General features: G+C 41.1%; 1 protein-coding gene across 1 annotated transcript in view; it reads left to right on the top strand.

Moving 5' to 3' along the window:
* DARS (aspartyl-tRNA synthetase) overlaps positions 1 to 25,218 on the top strand; it is a 75,009-nt gene that overhangs the window by 47,623 nt on the left and 2,168 nt on the right. Inside the window, exons 8-15 of the mRNA XM_019554272.1 lie at positions 16,206 to 16,317; positions 18,294 to 18,428; positions 19,315 to 19,462; positions 20,347 to 20,493; positions 21,533 to 21,575; positions 22,806 to 22,886; positions 23,870 to 23,981; positions 24,971 to 25,042. Coding sequence (XP_019409817.1) covers positions 16,206 to 16,317; positions 18,294 to 18,428; positions 19,315 to 19,462; positions 20,347 to 20,493; positions 21,533 to 21,575; positions 22,806 to 22,886; positions 23,870 to 23,981; positions 24,971 to 25,042 — 850 coding nt within the window. The remainder of the gene's footprint in view (positions 1 to 16,205; positions 16,318 to 18,293; positions 18,429 to 19,314; positions 19,463 to 20,346; positions 20,494 to 21,532; positions 21,576 to 22,805; positions 22,887 to 23,869; positions 23,982 to 24,970; positions 25,043 to 25,218) is intronic.

The following is a 25,218-nucleotide window of genomic DNA, read 5'->3' as shown; positions in this document are numbered from 1 at the left end:
CCCATACTACGAGCATTTGTGTAGAGGCATTTGAGGCCTCCTGAGGATGTGTGCACTGGCCCCCTAATCTCAGCATTGGCCTGGCCCCTGTTGCTTACCTGTGTATATGTTCCGCCCGTCAGTCTAGGCTGGGCTGTACTTGTGGGTGTTGCTTGGTTTGGCAGTCCAAGGCTCCTCCACCCTCGTCTTCCCCCTCCCCCAACGAGCCTAGTTTAAAGCCTGCCAGAGGAGATCCGCCAACCTAGAAGAAAACACACGCTTACCTTTAGGGGAAAGGTGGAGCCCACCCCATCCGAGCATGTCTCTTGTCATGATGCGCGGGTCGTTGTCTAGGAAGCCAAAGCCCGCCTCAAGACACCATTCCCATAGCCGCCAGTTGGTCTCTGCGATGCACATCGCATGCCGTCTTCCATGTCTGCTCACTGGTAGGACAGAAGAGAAAACCACCTGTGTGCCTATCTCCTTCAGCACGCCTCACTGTGGTTGGCAACCTTTTCGCACTAGCACCCCGCTGCTGCTGCTGCTTTTTCCAGCAGGTGCACTGGAAAAATGTCCACAGCTGGCACTTTTTTTTCCTTGCAGTGGCAGGAGGCTTCAGGAGCAGTTGCTTTCCCCTGCTACCATTATGCGATCGCTAGCTACAGACACTTTTCCCACGCAATCCAGGGGAAAAGCAGTGATTTGCAGGCACTTTCCCTGTGTACTTGCTGGGAAAAGTAGTGGCAGCAGGTCTTAGCACCCACCCCTTGTGCTCCTGCCCACCTCTGACATAAACTGGGTCATCTAACTGCTGAAGCCCCATATCTGCAGCGGGATCCAGCCTGTAGGCCATAGATTGCTGACCGCTGAACTAGACCCTTGGCATCATGTGGTGGGTGGGTATAGATCATGCCCAATACTCACCTAAAGAACTGAGTTCCACACAAGCCAGCAGTGGCTGCCATTTTCAATAAAAAAAATATGGCCAGAAGGGGAGAGGGTACGAGTGGTAAGTGATAATCCTTTTTATATGTTAACCTAACAGTTCAAGCATTCATTTATAAGGAGGAAGGCCTAAGCTCTGACCCCTGATCCAAGGCCTGATTGTGCATTCTATCCAATAACTGTTTAATGTAAAATATTTGAATGGGTCTTGGAGCAAAGACAGCAAGGCAGCTCTCCCCCTTCACCAGCGTGTACCCTAACAGTCATGCTGTTTCTGTATAACCCACTGAATCTTGAATTTTTGTCTGCTGTTATGTAGCTACAGGAAGATGATAATGAGTGCTGTCACCTCAGAATAATAATCAGTAGGTTAGTGATTAGGGTGCTTGTTTGGGTTCCCCAAGAAGAGACGGGGAACCCAGGCCTCCTGTTTTCCAGGCTTAGTGTTCTCATTGCAAAGCTGTTGGCTTTAAAATATATATATAAAAAATAACACCATTGCTTGCAGGGAGGGGCAGGATTTCAGGCTCACCTTTGTCTTCCTGATTACCTACTGGTTAGTGTAGCTAGACTTTGCTCAGCATACTGGCTCTCGTGAATCCTATTCTGAGTCATCTAACTTTCCCCATGTATATATGGGGATCTTAGGATCCTAATTCCCTTTGGGTTATAGTCCTTAGTTCCTAGTCCATATTACCATCAGACAACTTGCAGCTTGTCAGCTGCTGAAAAGAAACGCATTGCTGGGCTAGCTAGGGTGTTGTGTGTTAGGACGGAGATACATTAGCAGTGCAAGCCAGTATGGAGGTGAGAAGCTTGCCCAGTGATTGCTTTTTTGATTCTTGAAGAAATGAAAGAAAATTTAGTGTTTACCCAGGGGAAAAACTAACAAATTATTTTCAATTTGTGGGGTGGGGTGGTGGGAGCAATCTTTATCTCTACATACACATGCAAACAATTAAGAACTAATCAGATGCTGTATATCCTGTTCCTGAAGTTCATCAGAAAGCAATATTGATTTGGAAGAGGACATTTAGGATCTGGCAGAGGGCCATGTACAGCTGGGTCCCTGTTTTATTAATGAAATCCCAGGATGACTGAACATGAATAACACAGAGAAATACCATTTCCCCTCAATTACAGCATTTGGTACCCAAGAAACTTAATAGGAATTCAGTTTGAAATATCAGATAGAGGTCGAATTTAGCATATAATTTAGATATGCTCTACCAGGGATGGCCAACCTGTGGCACTCCTGTCACAAGTGGCACAGGCAGCCTTTGTGGGTGGCACACAGCAGATTAGGGAGGGAGCAGGGAATACAGCATCAGAAGCAATGACGAGTGGGAAGCAGAGTACCAGTTAGGCCAGGGAGCACAGGGCAGAGACCAGAAACCAGAGCAGCACATCGAGCAGTGGAAGGGGATTGGAGTGGCATTTGGGAAGGATGCACAACTTAGCATGTGCCTGCCAGAAAGCTTGGCTCTCACTGTGCGATATTATACTGCTGTAGCCTATCTCACATATAGTATTATATTAAGTAATGATGCTAACCTCAATATCTCGTTAGTTCATTTTTCCTATAGTGTTCCTTGGGCTTTCTTCCTACACATGGAACACCTTTGTCTCTGTGGACCAGTTTAGTAATCTCAGATACCTACTATTTTTACCTTATCTTGGAGAAATTATCTGGCTAAATTTTCGTACTTTTATTCATTTCTTTAACAAATAAAACCAAAAAAAAAAGCTCTACTGCATCATGCATTTGCCTTAAGTAATTGCATGTCCCTGCTCAAATGGCTTCTGTCCTTCCTTGCCTTCTGCCTTTCAAGACTCCACATTGAAACGATATTTGTATAAACTCATCAGAAAATGAATCGCGCTTTGTTTTTGTGTTGTGAGGTTCCTAGCATCTCTTGAAAACTATTAATATAATAAATAATAGTGACACAGATTCTCAATAAACAAATTGTGAGAGTGGGAGGCCAAGAACCAATGGTCGTTCATTTCATCAGAAAGTTTGGAAAAATACTGGCATTGAATTCATTAGGGGCTTCTAGGAATGTCTTATTTTTTCAACTACCATACTTTAAATTATCACAGCGGGAGTTATTTTATTTAGACCAAGATTAATGGCTTCTCACAGGGCCTTATCCTATAGGATGCTAAGAAACCTCAGATCTTGTTTACTTCGTGGGGGTGGGGTGGTACTGGGTCTCACTGGATTGGTCCCCTCATCAGCACATCACTGAATAGTGTATTTCATTTCAGAATCTAAAAATCGGATTTATGAAGTGGCTAGTATTCTAAATGCTGTAATGTGAGCGTTGTTTGAAAGACCTTAAAAATGATAGTGGTAAAGGCAGCATGGTAAGTTGTAAGAAGTCTGGTGGGATGCTGTAAGTGTCCAGGTTTATTAAATACCTTCTGTTGATCTGCCGGGAAGGCTCAGCAGCACACTAATGAAATCCTCTGGGGATGCCAAACTGAAAAAAGCTGTGAAGACCAAAGAGGAATAATACCATGGATCTCTACTTGAGGAATACTAGCAGGAAATAGCAGTTTGAGATGGTATATCTGGAAAGGGAAAAAAGAAAACGTGTAATAGTTATATAGTGAGGAAAAAACAAAGCTTCATGCCAAAATACGCACAAGGGACAGGGCAGAAGGGGGTGAAGCTAAGTGTGGAGTAACTGTAGACCTTGCTCTTCTCTAACTACAGACCTGTTAAGTTTCTCGGTTCTCTTTTTAAGGTGATAAGCTAGTAGATTTTCACCAGAGTTTGCATCCATACCTGCCAGTGCAATTAGTGCCAGCTGGTCAGACTCTACCTTGCACGTAGAAGTGGCAGGATGACAGTGCGTGTGGTGCAGTTTCACTGTTGATGGTTTTCTTGCTTGAATGTCCATTAAATGCAGCTGGTGACCTTCAAGAGGATGGACTCTCCTGGTTACCTTTTCATCTCAAATACAGTTGCAGTACCTCAAATGTCCAGAAACTTCTGGAGTCCTATTTGGTATATGACATTTTTCTAATCTCCCAAGTCTGCCTTCAGTGGAAGCCATCTTTATCTCCCCTCTGCTAGTTAAGCAGCGGGGGCAGTGTTTTAAACTGAAAAATGGGGGTGGTCCATTGTAAAAGCATGTCTTAAGAGTATAGGATGATTTGGGTAGGAAAGATGCTGCCTGTGGCAGGATGTTGGACTAAATGACCTGCGGAGGTCCCTTCCAGCACTACTTCTCTGTGATTTTGTGATTAGTTCAGAAGGGCATCTGAAACTCAGTAAGGCAATTTAGTCTTTTGATGGGCTCGGATGTAAGGATGACAGATCAGATCGTAGTCCCTTTTCCCCCCTCTTTCTACATGTGTAGCCCCTTCAGTAGTCAGAACCTGGCTCTAACTCCTGTGACTACAGTTAGGTACCTACTGAGCCTTCTCTTGGGCAGTTTCTATCTACTTCTGTCACATTTCTTTCTGTCTTTTTAATGTCTGTATGAGTATAACTGCTTCCCTCTTTGTTCTGGAACAAAAACCCAGGGTCAGGCTTATGCCTATTCATAAGCTAGCTTTACAATAGAGGGTGCCAAAATGGTTATGCATGAACCTGACCCTGAATTTTTGTTAAAGAACACACAGAGAGAGTTGAATAGACAGACAAAAAGTTAATAGAGTAAGGAAGGCTTCCTCTGTGTGGGTATGTGTGTGGGGAAGCACATGTTTTAAACTGTGTATGCATAGGAATTATTTCATGAACAGAGACAGCAGCCCAGGTTTTTTTCCTGAAAAATCTCATTGGTTTCAATGGTTTAGTTACACCAGTGGAAACAATATTGGGAGTGTTAGCGTAGTAGGTCTTAAGGCAGCCAGAAGTTTCAAATGCTCAGGTTATAGGTATGTTTTGAGTTGGCGTTTAAATTGCTAGCTAGCTGCCTGGAATGTTTTCTGTTCTACTTGCCCTAACGTTGGTCTTATAGGTGAAGCCAGACCATTGGTAACAATGATAGGAAATGTTAGCAACAAAGTCCTAATGTAGACCTGAGCCCTCCCCAGGAAACTTTATTCCCAGTGTGATCTCAGCAGTTCATATACTTTATTACAAGAAAGAAGTACAACGAATTGGTGAAAGTTCCTTGATGAGCAATAAAAATCCTTACGGAGCCAGAGCCATTGCTTTGTAAGGAAGAACTGAAAGAACTGTGTGTGCAACTGGGCTCGATAGCTCTTTTTGTGGGGCTAAAAATGGACTTGTGGACCATTTTAACTGCTTTTTTTTTTTTTTTAGCTAGCCCAGGTTAGTTGATATTAAACATGATTTGGCACGCTGTTTTGCTGAACCAGAGTTTTAAAACTGTCCTAGCCCAACTGAATGTCATTTGGCAAGCCAAGTTTGACAAAATAAGTACGCTAAAACAAATTAATTTGAAATGACTGAGCTGTGTTGAGAATCAGAATGGCAAGCTTGGGTTTACCCCCAAAGTTGACAGGGCCAGAGAGAAAGAGGGGCATAAGTGTGCAAATGTTACATACAGATTTGGGTAGAGACTAGTTCTGGTATGAAACATAGGAGGTATATCATTGTTATCAGTGGTCTGGCTTCACAGGCTTTGGGCACAGACCGAAGTTAAGGTGTACAGAGCTGCTGTTATCTCCACCCTACTATACAGTGCTGAGTTGTGGGTCTTATTGCCACCATGTACATCTCCTTGACCGTTTCTATCAGTGCTGCCTCCACACCATTCTCAAAAGCTGTTAGCAGGATTATATCACCACATGGAGGTGCTACAAAGAGCCAATACCATCAGCATTGAGGTGATCCTCCTGCAGACTCACCTGTATTGGGCAGGCCACGTGGTTGACAACTGCCTACCAAAGGCCATGCTGTAGGGGGAACTGACCACTGGGAAACGTGACAGAGGGGCCAAACGCAAGCGCTTCAAGGACACCCTGAAGAGAGGTGGTTTTCTACCTGCGGTATTGACCACAAACTAGGAGAAATGCAGGCTGCAGATCATGATGCCTGGCAGCTCCAAATCAAAAAGGCAACAGCTGTCCTTGGATGTCAACACAGAGCCAGCATGGAGAAGAGGAGGAAAGATCTAGCAGCAGTCAGCCATACACATGTAACTTGCAGCATGATTTACTTCTGCAACTGGACTGATTAGTCACCAGTGGGCCTGCAACCAGCATGGGCAGTTACCTTCCTAATATCCTTGTCTACAGAGAACTGCCAACAAGAAGATGATATCAGGGTAGTAAGATGAAATTTTCCAGTAAGACGAAATGTTAAGATAAATGTCAAGAAAACTTATCCTGATAATCTGATTATAGGGCAGAATAATTTGCTAAGGGAAATGGCAGAACTCCCATTTCTGGGTGCAGCTGAAAATACCTGGTCTCTATATATTGTATAGAGTACTGGCTAGACCAGCATTAACTACAGGTCTTTTATATCTCAACTGTCTGATTTGTTTATTCTCTAATTATGGAAATCTAAGGGTGGTTATAGGTATTTAAGTTCCTTTTTATGGAGTGAAGATGATGAAAGATTTTGGCACCCAATATTTAAGCATAATAATTAGAAATAAAGATAGGACTATTTTGGGAGATGGCATATTGCCGGGCAGGGGAAGGCAAGGGAACTTCCTTTGGAGGTTTAAGGGACAATACCTAAGCGGGATTCAGTTAGACCCTTTACCTCATATAGTCTAGAGCAGTGTTTCTCAGCCCGTGGGTTGTGATCCAAAAGTGGTTCACAAGAATCTACTGAAGGGTTGCAAACAAACTTTAAAAACGGATTCCCCTTTAAAGGAGAAAATCGTGGCTTTTTCCTTACTGGGTGGTAGAGCTCCAGCCCCCAAGGGGCTACTTGGGGCCTCTCCTGTCCCAGACCCAGAGGGGAGAAAAGGTAGGCTGGGGCGAAGGGGCAGCAGGTCAGGAGTGAGGGGCACTGGGTCAGGGCTGGCCATCGGTGTTTACAAATGAGCCCTGGTACAAAAGAGGCTGGGAACCACTGATCTAGAGCAGGAATTGACAGCCTTTTGCCGGCATGGGTTGAAGCTTAAAACCCTGCTTATAACCAGTCCCTACAAGTTGGAAGTTTCTACCCTGCCCTGCTCCCGAGGGGCTGACTGCCAGATTCCCAGCCTCTCTGCAGCAAAGGGAAGCTTAGACACTGCAGAGCAGCAGGATGTGCAGTGGAGGAGAGCACTGTGGAGCAGAGGGGCAGAGCGACACAGCTTTGTGGAGCTGATCACCTGTACTGGATCAGACCTCTTCACAGGCATGTGGGTTGTAGGTTGCCTTACCCTTATCTAGAATCTGTACAAAATGTAGGTGACTATGGGATATCTCAGACCCAGGACTCTGGTCAGTGCCTCTTCTTCTTTAACTTTTGTTCATTAATCAATCGCTGTTGTTGGGTGAGGGGGAATCAGTAAGTCTGATACTGCCCAGAAACGTCTTGGGTCCCTGAACACTGAAGGAGCATTTGATTTACTACTCCTAAATTAGAGCTATCCCTGCATAGTCTGGTAAAAGACTCTTCCTGCTTTTCATACTCTTACCCTCTCTTTTATACTTCAGTTTAAATGAGCTATTCAGGCACATTAAGACCTTGCATTTTCATAAGTGTTATTGCAAAAACTGTCAAAGTAAAAGCTCTATATTTCAAGAAACTCTCTATATAAAAAGGGCCATAGACACTTGACAGGCAGATTCAGATTTCTGTTTCTTGGAGTGCCTCCATCTGAAGTATAGGAGCTTTTATTTAGGTTCATCATAGTTTGGTTATGGTACAATCCTGAAGCCTTTTATCAAGCAAAACTTTCATGAGTTTCGTTAGAATTTTTCAAGAATGTCTCAATTGTTATGGGCAAATGGCAAGGATTTATTCTGGGTGATATCTTTCATTGGACCAACTGCATGGTTGGAATAAAGTTAGACAATCAAATAGATTGCATTTATCAGTCTAAATCCTATATGTTTCTGTTTTGTAAAGGGTTTTGCAAACAACTGCATCGTCCTTCATCTGTATGAATTAGGAAAGTGTGATGCTCATTTTTATGGGTATGAAAGCTGAGGAAGAGGGCAGATCAAATTTCACAAAAGTAGGACTCTTGGAGCTCAAACCTGCAAGATGATGATAAACCCCCTTATATCTACTGATTCATTTTTTTTCCCATTTCTCTAGGTACATGTGATCACAATATTTATAAGCTTAATTAATTCTTTAAATAACAAACAATGTCAACAGTAGGTGGGTGAAACTGGGAAAAGTTTGTGAGAGAGTTTGTACTGGACATGAGAAAACCTGAGAGTCCAGAGAAGAGCCAACCGTAAGATCAGGGGCTTGCAAGGCTAGCCATATGAGGAAAGGGATTTGTGTCTCTGAACCTACAGAAGAGAAGGTTGAGAGGTCATTTGATAGTAGCTATATCAAAGGAGTTTATCAGGAGCTTGGTGAACAACTGTTCACTAGGGCACCCTGGGGAAAACCAGGAGCAATGGACCCAAACTCTTGGAAGGCTGCTTCAGACTTAATACCCGGAAAAACTCCTTCACAATCAGGGTGTCCAGACTGTGGAATAAACTCCCTCCAGAGGTGGTACAGTCACCTACCCTAGAGGTTTTCAAGAGGAGAGTGAGCAGTCACCTTGCTGGGGCCACTTGACCCAAGTTGTCTTCTTGCCTAGAGGAAGCGGACTGGACCCAGTGATCTGCAAGGTCCCTTCCAGCCCCTAACAATCTATGAATCTATGGATTCAATATTGTTAGCAAAATTTCTTCCATTGTTTGTAATAGACATGAGTATTGAAGTCTTGAACTGGCGTGTGAAACCCAGATCAACTGGCATAGTTGAAGCACTGATACTGGAATGGGTATAAAATCTAAGTGATATATGCTTATTTTATTTTTCCTGTAAGTCTTTGAGGAAATCTTTGCAGTCTGTGGAATGGATTCAGATAATGCAGTTCATATCAGTAGAAGATTTGTTATTGGAGTAACTTATAGAAAAAGTTATTGCAGTCAAGTAACTTCTATAAAAGCAAAAGAAAAAATGTTTCCTAGTAAATGCGGCCACCATCTTCAGTTTGCTTTGTACCTAGATGTTGTAGCATGTATGGTACAGTGATAATGCTGCTATAAAACCATATTACAGTAGCTATATCAGCAGAGGTAGTTAAAGACAGTTTGAATTCTTTAACTACTCAAGTTAGATCTCTGTTGTCCTAACAGTTATTTTACAAGAGTGAACATGCTTAGATTAGAGAAGTGGTGCTTCAGACTGGCACAGAATAATAATCTCTTAGATCTTTAGTTTGGGACAGGCTGACTCAGGAAAGCGGTAATAAGGCTAAAGTATTTTCCCCTTTGAGGTTTTTACTTTGAATCCAGCTCTGATTGGTAGTGATGGCTCTTTAGCAGCCTATATGAAATGACTTGCTGATCAGTTTAATTCCCAGTGAATAGGAACAAAGTCCATCTCATAATAGATCCTAAATGGGTATTCTTGCCGGCAGTCTCCACAGGGAAGCCAGTGACTGAATGGGTAGAGGAACTCAAATACCTTCTTGCCTTTGGAGGTTGTCCTGTGTCAGGTCCCAGTTGAGGCACTTAGGAGAGGGTTGCACTGTTGCTGCTGTCATTGCTTTTTCTGTATCTGTGGTATAATTGGCGAAGCTTCAGTCTCCAGGTCTGTCAGTCCAGCAAGTTTTACAAATACTAACTTTGTAGAGAATTCATGTTGAAAATGGGATGACGAGACCACTGTGTTTACTCTGTGATCTTTCTAAAGAAAGGAAAGAGAGATTCTTGGGAAAGCTGTTTATAAAGAAAAAGGTTAGATCTCGCCTGGTTCTGTTGCAGTGTACAACAGTAGTGCCTGGCCTTTTTTGGTCCGCAGCCAGGTGAGCAGTGCCAGGCCCATCCATGGGCTGGATCCAGTTTGAGGACCCAATACAACCATGTGAGAATGGCCCACCTGGGCTGCTGCAGCCACGCACGGCTTGGAAATTTGGTGGCAGGGAAGAAGCAGCAGTGTTAATTGCAGCTGCTCCCCCACAGCTAAATTTCTGGGCATGTGGCAAGACCTGTGGGCTGGGGCTTGAACACCCCCGGTGTACGGCTTTAGGCTGCAAAACAAATAATTGCTTTCAAATCAGTAAGGAAGAGTGTTTTTTCCTGCTTTTCATGGTTTTGTAGTTTAAGAATGTAAACTTTTCCACCTACAGAATTGGTGCTTGTCCGTCAAACAGATGGAAAGAGGCCTTGTTTCTCACGTCCCCCTTAAACAGCCTAAGCTAGGTATTTGTTACTAATCCATTTTTCTCAGAGTTTGAATCTCCTTCTAGTCAGATAGATACATGACATGTTCCAAATTTGATTGTCATCTACTAACTTATAGCAAAATAAGAAAATACCTCCAATATCTCCTCTAGATCAGTCCACTGGCAGCACTGCAATGCCGAAGACTTAGGTTCAGTTTCTGATTGTGGCACCTGTGCCCATCTCCTGGGGGCCGGGGGAGAAGAACGTGAAAAGAGGTAGAGAGGGTTGATTCTTCAGTGTTGATCAAAACTCTGCTTTCTGCATTTTGAAAGTATTGGGAGTAGAACTGCGATTAAGATATCAGTCCCTGAAAGACCCCAGCTCAGCAACTTTCATTCCTAAATATTTATCAGGCTGAGAATGCCGGGAACCTGAATTTGTACGAGGCAGTCATACATTACAGCTTTCTCTTTTGCTTTTTTTCAGTTGAGTGAAATTTTCATCTTCCAATGAATATGAGTATAAGCTTTTTTAAAAATACATAGCGTGTTAGTTGTCTAAACCTGGATAGTTATGTCATTTGTTTTGATTGGTTTCTGGGTGTATGTGGTTTGGTGTCATGTCATGTGAAAGAAACCCACAAGTCTCCTCAGCCTAACTGACAAGTCAGGCACCGTGCAGAAAGGAGAAGTAAATAGTGTGTGACGCAGATCATCTGTTTAAAAAAAAAAATCTTTTGGTTGTTTGCTAGAAGTATCTGATGCATTTCTGTATAGCTGTAGATTACCAACTGTTGGATCTTTCACTCCATCGGTGTAAAATCAGATACAGGCTCATTGACGTATTCAGGTTTTTTATTTACGCACTTACTTTTTCACACTAAACCTCAGAAGGAGTGTGATGAATAGAGCATCCAGTCTGCTTTTGTAAGTAACTGTAGGTTATCTGCACGCAAAGTAAGTTCACTGTTGCACAAAAAGGAATACTCCCTCTAACAGCATTTTTCAGACTTTCAGTTAAAGCACGTGACTTATGTTTTGGAGCAAAAAACAGTTTTAGTCAGCTAATTTAAATGTGTGTCTCCCTTCTTTGGAAACATTTCTGTACACATGACTTCTTCTGTTATTAAAACCCTTTCACTTATTTTTCCATTAGCATTTAAGGGAACAAGAATGTTTGGTGTTAAGTAGTGAGTTTAACATAATAGGCATCTCGAGAGACCTGGCTGAAGGATGATAATCAATGGGATACTGTTATTTTGGGTTACAAACTGTATAGGAATGACAGAGTAGGATGTGCAGGTGGAGGAGTGACACTATGTTGAGAGTAGTATAGAGAATAACAGTATAAAAACCTTATCTGGAGTGCAAACTGCCGTAGAATCCCTGGGAGTAGAAATTCTGCGCTCCAAAAAAACCCAACCAAAACCCATAGTACTAGGCTTGTACTACCAGCCACCTGATCAAGAAGTTCAAGGTGATTATGAAATGTTCAGGGCGGTTAGAGAAGCTGCTAAAATGGGATAGACAATAATAATGAGAAACCAAGTGTCTTCCCACAAACTGGGTAAACACCTCATCAGGGCAAGATGCAGAGATACAATTTCTGGATGGAATAAATGAGTGCTTTGGAACAACAACTTGTCTTGAAACCCACCAGAGGAAAAGCAATTCTGGGTCAAGTCCTCAGTAACACACAGGGCCTGGCTCAAGAGGTATCTGTAGTTGAGCCACTCTATAATAGCAACCATAACCTAACCACATTCAACATCCTAGCAGGAAAGAATAAGACAGAAAGATCTACCATGCCAGTATACAACTTAAGGAAGGGCATTTACAGAAAAATGTGAAAGTTAGAAAGAAGTTCAAAGGAGCCATCCAAAACATAAAAGCCGGTAAGCTCCCTGGAAGTTTTTAAAAATATCATAGAGACTCGGGAAGAGTGTATACCACAAATGAAAATGGGTACCAACCTTAGTTTAGTATCAGTTAAGGATGTCATTCAAGGCAAAAAGGTGTCCTTCAGAAAATGGAAGTTGTACCCAAATGAAGAAAACAGGAAAGATCACAAACTCTGGTAATTCTAGTGTAAAATAAGGCAGACCAAAAAACAAGTTGAGGAGTGTCTAGCAAAAGATGCTGAAGTCTGTAAATCTCTCAGAAGCAGGAAGCCAGCGAGAAAATTAGTGGGACCGTTAGGTGACTGAGGTATAAAAGGTGCACTCATGGATAGATAGGGTCATAGCAGAGAAGTTAAATAAATCCATTGAATAGATATTTTTTTTTTAATTTTTTTTTTATTTTTTATTTTTTTACTACTGAAGATACTGGAGGAATTCCCATGCCAGATCCATCCTTCCAGTTAAATAGGTCTGAAGGTTGGATCACACTGAAGTGACAATAGAATAAGTTTTAGAACAAATTGATAAATACAAAATCATCAGGATTGGATGGCATTCACCCAAGAGTTCTGAAGGAACTCAAAGGTTAAATTGTTTTGCTGCTGGCAATACTATGTAACCTATCATTACAAATGGTCTCTGTGCCAAAGGCCTTGTAGGATTACCAACAACATTTATCCTAAAAAGGGATCCAGAGGTGATCTTGGGAACTACAGACCAGTGAGTCTCACTTCCATCCCTGGCAAATTGGTAAAATCTATATTAAAAAATAAAATTGGCTGTCACATGAAGAAATCTGATCTGCTAGAGAAGTCAGCATAGTTTTTGTTAAGGGAAATCCTGCATTACTAATCTGCTGGAGTTCTTTGAGGGTGTTAACAAGCACTTGGACAAAGGGAATCTAGCTGACATGATATATTTAGACTTTCTGAAAGCTTTTGGCACCTTCAACAAAGGCTTTTGAAAAACTGTGTTGCTGCAGGATTGTAGGGAAAGGTTTGTTGTGGATTGAAAGTTGGTTAAAAGATAAGAAGCAAAAGGTAAGGTGAAATGGTCCAAAAAGGAGGGAGATCAGAAGTTGGGGTCCCACAGAGATCTGTGCTGGGGCCAGTTTTGTTCAACGTTTTCATCAGTGACCTTCAAATGGGGGTACACGGTGAAATTCCCAAGTTTGCAAATGATACCAAATTATTCAAGGTAGTCAAATACCAAGATAAAGGCTGCAGAAATTTCTTATGAAGGTAAGAAAAAGACAAAAAATGGCAGATGAACTTTAATATTGACAAGTGCAAGGTAATGCACTTAGGGGAAATATAACCTCGATATTTAAACAGTGCTGGCTTTTTAATTGACCTTGGAGTCATTGTAGATAGCTTTAAAAATGCCAGCTTAGTGTGCAGCAGCAACCAAAAAGGCCAATAAAATATTGAGCATCACTAAGGGAATTGAAAACAAAAGGAAGAACTTCGTAATGCCACCATGTAAATTCATGGTAGACCAGCATCTTGAATACTGAGTCATTCTGGTCTCCACATCTCAAAGGATGTAGTAGAATTAGAAAAGGAACAGGCAAGGACAATCAAAATGTTCAGGGGTATGGAGTAGCCACCATGCCAAGAGAGACTAAAATGCTAGGCTCCCTTCCAAACTGATGGGGAGGCTAAGGGAGAATATGCTAGAACTCTGTAATATCACAAACGGTACAAAGTCACCTGGGAATAGGGAGCTGTTAGTCACCAAGTCCCAGAATACTAGAACTAGGTGCACCTACTGAAATTAGTAGGAGTCAGGTTTAAACCTAACAAGACAATAGTTTTATGTAGTGTATAGTTAACTTGTGGGACTCATTGCCACAGGAGGCTATAGAGACAGATAATATAGCCAGGTTCAAAAAGGGGCTTGACAAATTAATGTTTCATAGTTGGTAGGGTCAGAAAGGACCTGAGCAGATCATCAAGTTCGACCCCCTGCCATGGCAGGAAAGAGTACTGGGATCAAACGACCCCGGCTAGGTGATTATCAAGCCTCCTTTTGAAGACCCCCAGGGTAGGAGCGAGCACCACTTTGCTTGGAAGTTGGTTCCAGATCCTAGCCGCCCTGACTGTCAAGTAGCGCCTCCTGATATCTAGCCTGAATCTACTCTCAGTCAACTTATGGCCGTTATTCCTTGTTACTCCTGGTTGTGCTCGAGGGAACAGGGATTTTCCCATTGCCTGCTCGTCTCCCTTGGCCAGTTTATAGGGGGCCACCAGATCCCCTCTCAGCCTCCTCTTGTGGAGGCTGAACAGGTTCAGATCCCATAGCCTCTCCTCGTAGGGCCTACCCTGCTGCCTGCTGATCATGCGAGTGGTCTTCCTCTGGACCCTCTCCATGTTGTCCACATCCCTCCTGAAGTGAGGTGCCCAGAACTAGACACGGTACTCCAGCTGCGGCCTGACCAGTGCTGCATAGAGGGGAAGGATCACCTCCTTGGATCTGCTCGTGATGCATCTGTGGATGTATGATAAGGTGCGGTTGGCCTCCCTGACCGCATCCCCACATTGGTGGCCTATGTTCATCTTGGAGTCAATAGTGACTCCAAGATCCTTTTCTGCCTCTGTACTGACAAGAAGGGAGTTCCCCAAACTATGGGTATGCTGCTGGTTCTTCCTCCCCAGGTGCAACATGTTGCATTGTCAGTATTGAAACCCATCCTGTTCTCATCCGCCCACCCCTGTAACCTGTCCAGATCTAATTGCAGGCTGTCCCTCTCCTCTAGTGTGCCCACTTTTCCCCACATCTTGGTGTCATCCGCAAATTTGAACAGGGTGCCTTTCACCCCCTCATCCAAGTCACTGATGAAGATGTTGAACAGTGTGGGCCTGAGGACTGAGCCCTGAGGAACCCTACTGCCCACATCCCTCTAGGTCAAAAATGACCTGTCCCCCACCGCTCTCTGGGTGCAACCCTCCAGCCAATTAGCAACCCCGTACAACAGATCTCTCAATAGCTATTAAACAGAACAGTTGGAAGATGTTTCTCCTAGCATCTTTCTAACTTAGTGATGGTAGACGCCAGGGGTAGATGACTCTAGATATATCTGATTCAGTGCTCTCCCTCTAAAGCATCCAACCCTGCCACTGTCAGAGACAGGAAACTGAACTTAAAGGACCATTGGTCCTATCGAGTATGGTAGTCTTAGGCCATGTCCAGACAAGTAGGACCATGTGTTTCCTTGGGGACAAGTAGCAGTGGCACCCTTTGTGCTGCTGCTGCTGGTCCCCGGGGATCACCTGTGCCTCTCGTATTCTGCCATGCAGCAGGTTACCCTGGGTAAGGTAGGGGAGGCTAGGGCCAGCAACTGCGCAGGCCCCAGCAGCTTTATCTGGTGTCCTCTGGGAGCTGCAGCCACAGTGCTCCTGCAGCAGCAGGGAGCCTGGCGGGCATGGCTCCAGCTGGCCAGGCTCCGATTTTGGGCAGTACATGCTACCACCATATGTGCCGCCCTGCTTTTTTTTTTTTAATATGGATTTTTTTGACCCTGGCTTCTGGGATCAAAAAAAAAAATCCTGTGCTGCAAAGTAGCGGCGCGGGGAACTCCTAGGTGTTCAGTGTGGCGCCACAGATGGGTCTACAGCACCACATACCACACTTCCGCATTCATCTGGACGTGGCCCTTATCTTTTTAAGTGAACTAAAACCTTTCTCCATAATGTATTTTACCAAGGACATTGCATTTGTAATGTACTATAAATTTCCACATCTGTTTTGGTTCAATGCAGTGAAAGCTTTCTAATAGGTTTAATGTTCATGGTTTTGTCATACTGTAAATCTCATCTTTCAGTAGTATTTGTCTTACAAATCAGTGGTTCTTTGAGTGCAACGTGCACTAGTGTCCTCTTTGTAATTGAATGAACCGTAAATTGAAATAAAAGACTTTCATCTGTTACCTTTTGCTGTTTCTATTTCTAATAAATAAATCTCCACTTGGACATCACTTTCAGGTACTTTTGAGTAGGATAATCAGCATTCCTAAGACGAGAGCTTTAACAGTCTGTAACTGCCTTGACAAAAGTAATAAAGTCCAGAAAGTAAGACTGTTTTAGGATTCATGATTTTATTTCCTTCCTTGTAGACTTCCACTAGTCAGGCTGTCTTCCGCCTTCAGTCTGGTATCTGTCAGCTCTTTCGAGAAACTCTCATTCGCAAGGGATTTGTGGAAATTCAGACTCCCAAAATCATCTCAGGTACTGCTTGGTTGTTTCAACAGTTACAATGATGAGAAATCTGATTTGTGTAGAGAAATTTGTGGGGGCTGAAAATGTGGTGTTTTTTCATCTTTTTAATGAGCAAGAGATAATGTTCCTATCTTTTAGGTTTTAGGCTTAAGGTGGCAAAAGCACTGTAACTTTTAAAAGCTACAAAGGTGACTTGTCTGGATCTCGTATACAATAGACCACCTGACGGCTAAGGATTATTCAGACCTGACTGCCATGCTCTCCAGTGCATATAAAGATTTCAATAAGTTAAGCAAAGATGTGTGATCACGATTGCTCTTAGATCTGAACACTTGACCAGTACAGAAATCAGATGTTTGCAATTAAAGAAATAAGAGTTTTTCAAGTTAAATTACCTGTAGATTTCCTAGTGGAGGTATCGGTATACATGATGCTGTACCAAAGATCATTCCATGATTAGAAAATAATACGAAATTTTATTTTTACACTGAACAAAAGATGAATAGAAGGTGCTAATATACAGCTATGCTAAAACCTAGGGCTAGGAGTTGGCAAATATAGATTATGGTGAAACTTTAACTTTTAACCATTTTAAAAGGGGAGGAAAAGCTGCTACTCAGGAGCAGGCATCAGCTGCTAGGATATAATGGTTTCAGCTGCGCATTAGCAACAACTCAGTAACTTTTACCCCAATGAAGCTGGATTAAAGTTGCAGCAGCTTTGCTACATCTGCAGCACTGCAGGAACATGCAGAGGTTACATTTATGTTGTAACATTTTATATCAGTGTCAGTTGATACAGTTATGCCTGTCTGTAGCCTTAGTTTCTATTCCTGGCTCCCCTGCTGACTTGCTTTGTGACTTCGAATGAGTGAGCCAACTCTCTGGTCCCATTGCCATTTGAATATAGTAGTATCTACCACCTCACAGATTGTGAGGCTTCATTGATTTTGCCAAAATGCATGAGGGTGCTATACCAAAGCATGGTATTTACGTTGTTCGCTATGGGTTTTGCCTTACCCAGGCATCTTAGCAGTGGATATTATAATTTCCCTTTTACTAAGCCAGTCTTGGTTGAGCCCCAAACTTTTCTAATTCAGTGGATGCAAGCAACGGTCTCACCATGCAAGTCTCACTGAACTCTAACTCACTCTCCTCACTTTACCTAATGCACAGATGGTCCACAAGGTCTCTATTTACATAAAGCCTTTCAGGAAGTGCATCATTCTTACTGTGCAGTGTACCGTTGAAATCAGTAGTGCAAGCCTCCTATTGTTTCAAGTAGATTATATTTAGCAACCCAGGTACAGTAGGTACAGTCTGTACTATTTTCATATATAAATATCCCAGCTGTTTTAATCTATGGTTTTAAAAATTGTTGGTCCACATTCCAGAATATTCATTTAAATTTTACTTTCAGATAAAAATACACAAAAAATAGCTGCTGAAATTTAGGAATTATGCGGGGGGCCCAGAGGTTTGGAAGTCACACCACATAATGCATTTGTTCATGTTAGTGGGAAAGTGGATAATAGTATTTACTACTTAGCCATTATCTCTCAACTTTAGGGTATTTCTTAAGAATACTGACTGATCATTCTTCACCATACCTTTGTGTGTTAGGTAGCTAGGAAGACGCATGTCGTTCTCATATTACAGTAGGAAAACCATTAAATGTACTCACCTGAGAGCACAGATGGGAGTCAGTTTCAAATTTGGGATAAGATTGCAGGAGCTCTTTCTTGCCAGTACTGGATTAGATTTTCAAATTAGCTCTCTGTGCATAACACCTCAAAGGTGACTGAACAAACAATGTCTATCAAAATTATTAGGTGCTATGTGTTTCATGGCTTTGAAACATCTCACCTTTGTCTTTAAATATAAACACAAACATGCTTGAATTGCACAGCTTAGGTTAATTTTTTTCGTTGTTATATTTTAATATTTTTGGTAATTACTACAATGTAAATCATTCACATTTTTCAGCTGCCAGCGAAGGAGGAGCCAATGTATTCACTGTATCTTACTTCAAAAGTAGTGCCTACCTGGCTCAGTCCCCACAGTTGTACAAGCAGATGTGTATATGTGCTGACTTTGAAAAGGTTTTCTGCATTGGACCGGGTAAGAATAACTTTGCCGTATGAATAACTTGGATAAACCAGCAATAGGTTACAGTGGGAGCGTGACAAATAAGGTAATTTTACACATGCTGAAAGCATGAATCATTTCATCTGTGATCTGCATACCAAACAAAAGTATCAAGGAAGGGCTACCAATCGGACTGACAGATTTGACAGATAAGCTGAAGGAACAGAAGTATGGTGCAGAAGTCAGAAATTTTGGCAGAGCACTGGTATTCTCTAGTGGATATTACCTCAGAAGACAAAAAAGGAGCACTGCAGTAGGAGATAGTAGAATGGTGATGAACTAAAACAAGCTTGTAAAGTATCTGCTAATTCTGTGATGCCAGAAGCTGAAGGTTTTCATGCATGTGCTTCACTTGAAGCAATTAAAAATATGAAAGTCTTTTTTGCATAAAATGCATTCAAAGGGCCCATCCTACAGTGTGTGTGTGTGTGTGTGTGTGTGTGTGTGTGTTTGTATACATATATATGTATATTAAAAAAAATGTAAAACACATGCTAGAAATTGGGCAGACAGTAAAGTAACTCCAGATTTTAATAATTTCTAATCTCCATCTTGATCTCTTCAAAAACTTAGGAAAAATAGGTCTTGCTACTGCTGAACAGTAATCTGCAGTATCGCATTTCAAGTATACTTCAAAAGGCGGTATAAATATATTTAAAGCTGGTAATTAGTCATTGGCAGAACAACATGAAAAGAGAACTAAAGATTTCAAAAGTACCAAGTGTTATAGGTCTTGTTCTGTGTCAAAGTGTTGCAAGACCAATGTGATTGATTGTATGAGTTCTTTTACAAGCAGCAAATAGTTTTTCTCATTTCATTTAAGATAAAAATGCAGTTTAGTATTTGCACTCTTTTACAGTATTCAGAGCTGAAGATTCCAATACACACAGACACCTGACTGAGTTTGTTGGTCTGGATATAGAAATGTCTTTTAACTACCACTACCATGAAGTGGTAGATGAGATTGCAGACACTTTGGTGCAGATATTCAAGGGACTTCAAGAAAGGTAAATGCACCTTGCTCAACATATGTAGGGGTTTTAATAGGACAAGAGTTGGCATTTCCTCCAGTAACCACCAGAAATCCAATTTACACCAAGCAAGCTCCAGAATTAATGCTCTTACCTCTCCCTATCTGCCTAAGTTTCAGAGTTTGTGGAAGCCTCGGGCGTGAGTCCATTGTCACCCTGAGGTGTGATTCATGGAGCAAGTCAGTTGGCATCAACCAAAACTATTTTTGTTGGGAAAGTTTACGTTTACAACAACTTTTTGTCTGTGTTTTGACATTGATCTTCATATCCTCTTTTTTTAAAAGCTCTCTCATGTCTTCCTTATCTTAATAGTTAGTATATCAACATGAAAGTATAGAGCAGTGTTTTCCACTTTTTGGTACAAAGCCAGTTCAGCAGGTTCTGGAGGGAAGTCTCACATTTGCTTACAAATTGTGAGCTATCTAGCCAGTAAAACACAATATATTTACTTAACTACAAGCAAATTTGGATGTGGTTTCTGTAATATTTAATTCTGGAGTTAAGCCAGTAACTATAATAAAGCTCGAGTTTCTAATTTATAGGGCAGTGATTTCAAGGAATAGTCATCTTAGCTGGTTACTCCTTAAGAGAAGAATGAAGCATCAGGAATAGTGTTAAATATTTGTAATATTTATCAGAGTTGTATTTGCAGTGTTTAAGTGAGTTTTATCAACTTGGATAATATTCTGTTCTTAATTATATACAACTGCTTTGGGAACAGTCTTGAAGTAATTGGTCTTATATGTTACAAAAGTGACCTCTTGTGGCAAAAAATGTACTGCAATTGTAAGCTTGCATTAGTGGACCCTGCAAGAAATGCTTTTCTGTTTCGAAATGCTTTTCTGTTTCTTCATGTATAGATTTCAGACTGAAATTCAGACAGTGAATAAACAGTTTCCATGTGAACCATTCAAGTTTTTGGAGCCAACTTTGAGACTGGAATACCATGAAGGTGTGGCTATGCTCAAGGAAGCTGGTGTGGAGATGGGGGATGAAGAAGATTTAAGGTATAATAGATGTGTAGGAAAGCAGCCAAACCTTGTGAGAGTAAAAACACACACACGCACACACCAGTGCTTGTCGAAATTTTGATTTGGTACTGTACAACCATGTTCTGAAATGAATTCATTAGACTATATGTGCTTATAAAATTATTGGAAAGTGGGACTGGAAGGGATCTCAAGAGAACCGGAAACTAGGACTGGAGGGAACCTCAAGAGGTCAAGTAGTCTAGGCCTTTGCTCGAGGCAGGATCTTCCCTAATTAAACCATCCCAATCAATTATCTAGCTACCTTCTCTTGAAAAATAAGTAATGGGATGAGAACCTAAATCCCTTAGTTTACTGTAAATACTTTATACCTAAGTCAGCCTTTGGTATCCAAAACAAAAAATATAACAGCACAAAGTGAGAGAAGTTCGTCAAGAATAAAACACTTCTACAAAGCAGGTTGCAGGGCTGACCTGCTAAAAGTCTGTAAATGTGATTTTTAAGTCGAAGATTCTTCAGAGAACTTGATGCCCCTGCCATGGAAACCTTGCCCCTCTTTTTAAACAGTGATCCCAGTTTAATTCTCGACTAACATTTACTGGGAGACGAATCGGGCTCAGTGACTTTGTAGCAGCATTCATGTACATTTACCAGATTAAAACATATGTTCTTTCTCATGTGTTCAGTTTGTTTAGGGACATGTATGACTTCTCAGTTAAAATCAATAAAAGGTTTCAGCGTAAGGGTCCAGCACTGCAGTGCTATCTGGATGAGAGCACTTTACACTGCAGGGCAGTGGGGAATCAGGTCCGGAGTCTTTCAGTAATCAAAATAATGTGACAGGATCAAGAACATTCTTAGTTAGGGGTTGTTTATGACATAGCCACAATTTAGTTAGGAATTTGAACTTCTCAAAACATGCAGGAACACCTGGGGTGCTTTCTGAAAGTTGTGAGGGAAAGCCCTTCAAAAATAAATCTGCAGAAATCTTTTAGGTTTTTTGTATGCTTAATGGAGGCCTGATTTGCTTTATTCTGACCATCGCAATCTTTTTCAGCACACCTAATGAAAAGCTTCTGGGGCGTCTGGTAAAGGAGAAGGTAACTATTGCTTTAGAACACATTATTCTTTCTGTTAAAATGGAAGTCTCTACAACGTAGAAACAGTAGAGAGAAATGTCTGTTTTTGTACAAACAAGGGGATGTTATGTTTCAAAATAGGTAGTCCTCAGAAGAGGCAGAAGTCATTTGGAAATTTTTTTTTTTGTGATTGACATAAGAATTTCTTGATTGTTGACCTGGGTAATCTTTTTTGCTATCATTCGCTAGTCTCTTGACAGTTCCTTCCATCCACTCTTATTATAAATAATACCATTTGAAGAAATATTTTAAGAAAGAAAATTCTGAAAAAAACCTTTGAATCTTTTTATTGGCTTTTATTTACAATGCAGCACATAATGTATTTTAAGGAAATGATACTTTACAAAAGTTGTGCTTACCGGAGAGGTGTTTGGGTTTGGTGGGTTTTTATAAATATTAACCAAAACTCAATATAAGCTTGTCCTGCAAATTGAGTTAACAAGCAATTCATAGGCAAATATTCTGATACACTAACCTTGAAACACTAAGATCATAAATAGATAGAGGTATTTAGCTGTGTTTTCATTAGCAACAGCAGGGGAAGGCAAGATCTGTGTTTAGAAAATAAAAAACAATGCATTTATGACAGCAAGAAATGTTACTTTTCATGCATCCTGGAAGTCACAAAAAATGAAGTGTCCAAAAACAAAAAGTGTAATAAATAAAATACAGGATAAAGTCCTTGTGCAACTTCAAACTTTAATAACTTATATACCAAGTATAGAGAAGCAAAGTGTAAACAGCAATTGAAACCATAATTCATTAAGTTTTTTAACATAGTGTAAGCTATGCATAAGGTAAGAATCACAAATGCAATTCATGAAATCACTCAGCAGCAACTGGAAAATGTTTTCTACGAGTTGGAAAATCAGACTGAGTTATTTATCACGAAAGAGTGGTTATGTTGAAATGTAGAAGTTTGAGCTGTCTTGTGTTAAAACCTAATGAATTATGCTTTCAATCACCATTTACAGTTTGCTTCTATCATATGTACATCTAGAGTTATTAAAGTTTAATGTTGCACAAGGACTTTATCAACGCTCTGTATGTTTCCTTTGCTTAATTTGTTTAAAAGGCTTTTTTTAAATATTAGTTTTCAATGATTAAATTGTGGTGGCTTTCTTTATATAACCGTCCCCTGACCTTACCATATCTCGTATTAATTTATTAAACTATCTGGTCTTCTTGCAGTATGATACAGACTTCTACATACTTGACAAATATCCTCTGGCTGTGAGACCTTTTTATACAATGCCAGACCCAGTAAATCCTGTAAGTAAAGTGCTGTGGCATAGTCAATGTAAGAGTAAAAGGTTTAATTTTACTATGTAAAGCTAATTTGGCAGGTGAGTATTTTCTTCTTTGATTTACAGTGCTAATGAGACTTGAGTTGGGCACAGTGATATCAAAGGTAAACCAACACCTGTTGCGCTGCATGTGGTTAAAAGTTTGATATACTTTTGAAAGCTAATAGAGGCATAACGGGGCAGCTGGGTGCCCAAGGCAGGGGCAGTTTCCAACTCCTGGTGCTTCTGGCATGGTTGAGCAACTACAATTGCAGCTGTTATTTTTCTGGACTCCTGACCATATACCCTGCCCCAAGGTGGGTGCACAAGTCTATTGCCCCAGTCACCCCAATTTGATTACACTACTGCAAGCTACATGTTAAAAAAAAATAATAGGAGTCAAGTCCTGTCTTGTCAGATTACCGCTGCTTCAGTCATAAGCATTGCATAGTGAGCAAAATTATTCTCACAGTTTTGCTTTAGCAGAAGTGCAATTTTCTTAGGTTTTTATAAAACCCCTGCATTATTCCTTAGCTTACAAAAGTAGTCATTCTGCAGAGGGAGTTGGCTAAATTCAAGTTCATAAATTAGGTCAAGTCTGAATCTGATGAAAAGAGACATCTGATTATAATGGTGCTGCCATAGCCCCAAAGTATTTCCTACTGGGCACATCTACACACGCAATTAATGTGCCTGAATAAACAGTCCAACATTTATTGTCCCTGGATGCACCATTTCAACACCAAGATGTTTACTGCACAGCTAACTGTCGTAGGTGCCAAGACTTTTAGTGCACAGCTAACTGGTCCGCTGCGTGGTAAATATCTCATGTAGACATGCCTGCTGTCACCTAGTTTCATGTGTTATCTTAGCCAGTGATCTCAAAAAGCAGGTATCTGCTGGCTGAGGAAACGCATCATTTCCTCCAGATCCGGGCCACTAATAAGATGCAAACTTTTACCTTTCTAGAAAATTTCAAACTCTTATGATATGTTCATGAGAGGAGAAGAGATTTTATCTGGTGCTCAGAGAATTCACGATCCTCAGCTGCTGACGGAAAGAGCCCAGCATCATGGCATTGGTAATAAAATCAGTTGGATCGGGGTGTTTATCTGTTATTAAAAATATAATTTTGGGATGCAGTTTGACAACATCACTTGGGGCTACACAACAGGAATATGCACTATAGCAGTAATAGTCTCATTTTGTTTCAGCCATTTTTAATCCACTACACATTAATTTAAAAGAAACTGGCTAGTTTAGCAGCATCTGGAAACTGTTGTCTAAGAGCCTTAGCAAGATTACTAGTATAGGAAATGTGAAGGTTCAATGCAGCAGGGAGTTGGGGACATGAAACATGGAGCAGGGGTTGGAGAGTCCTGTCTTCCTGTGCATCCTTGCTGCTGCAGACTCTTGTTGACTGCTGGTTAGTACCCCCAGTGCAGCCCCTCACCACCACTGGTTCCTCACTTGACTCCTGAACTGTGAATTAGCAAGACAGGAGAGAGATCCATTGGTGGAATTAGGGAGGAAATCATCGTGGAAGAATACTGGATGATAGGAGATGAGAGATGGAGAGTGGGTATAAATTTAAACAGGCTTTGTGTTGAGGTGCTGTGTGTGAAAGCAAACAGTGAGTGGTTTACTTTCTGTCTTGAAGGAAGGAATAGTAAATGGAAGGAGGACAGGGGAAGGGAGTGAGGTAGAACATAAGAAAACTTCAGTCTGTCAGTGCAGTATTCTAAGAAAATACATTGGGATGTGTGTCCCACCATATTCCTCAGTTCTCCAAATTAATACCACTATAATGCAGAAGAGTGGCTTAGCCCACACTCACCCACCAAAAGCTGTCCTCATGAAGGGCTTCACAGAATTATAAAGAAACATGATTAATTCATGCATAGTTGTGACTTTTAGAAAATGTGTGGTCATTTACCCATGCCTGATTTGACAGGTTCATTGCTGAGATGTTGCGTATGCATCTGTATATTTAGTTTGGGAGGCCACTTTGAGAAAAATTAAGTTGAGAAATTTGATCTGCATGAAAATAAATGTGATTTTCTTCTGTAGACTTGGAAAAAATAAAAGCTTACATCGATTCCTTTCGTTTTGGCGCTCCTCCCCATGCAGGTGGCGGGATAGGTAATGTACTTACCCTTATTTTATTTTGTCTTACTCAAGTTTAACTTTCAGTGATTAGACTCAAGTAACTTTTATTTGAAATAAGTATAGATAATTAGTCAAGAGTTCAGAATAACATTTAAAAAGTTAACCTGAATGTGTGAAAATGGTCTAGTTGAGTGATTAAATTTTAAAAC

Source organism: Crocodylus porosus, unplaced genomic scaffold (assembly GCF_001723895.1).
Source record: "Crocodylus porosus isolate Cpor-Errol unplaced genomic scaffold, CroPor_comp1, whole genome shotgun sequence".
NCBI lineage: Eukaryota > Metazoa > Chordata > Crocodylia > Crocodylidae > Crocodylus > Crocodylus porosus.
Note: the sequence above shows the minus strand (reverse complement) of the source record. Positions and strands in the feature narration are given on the sequence as shown.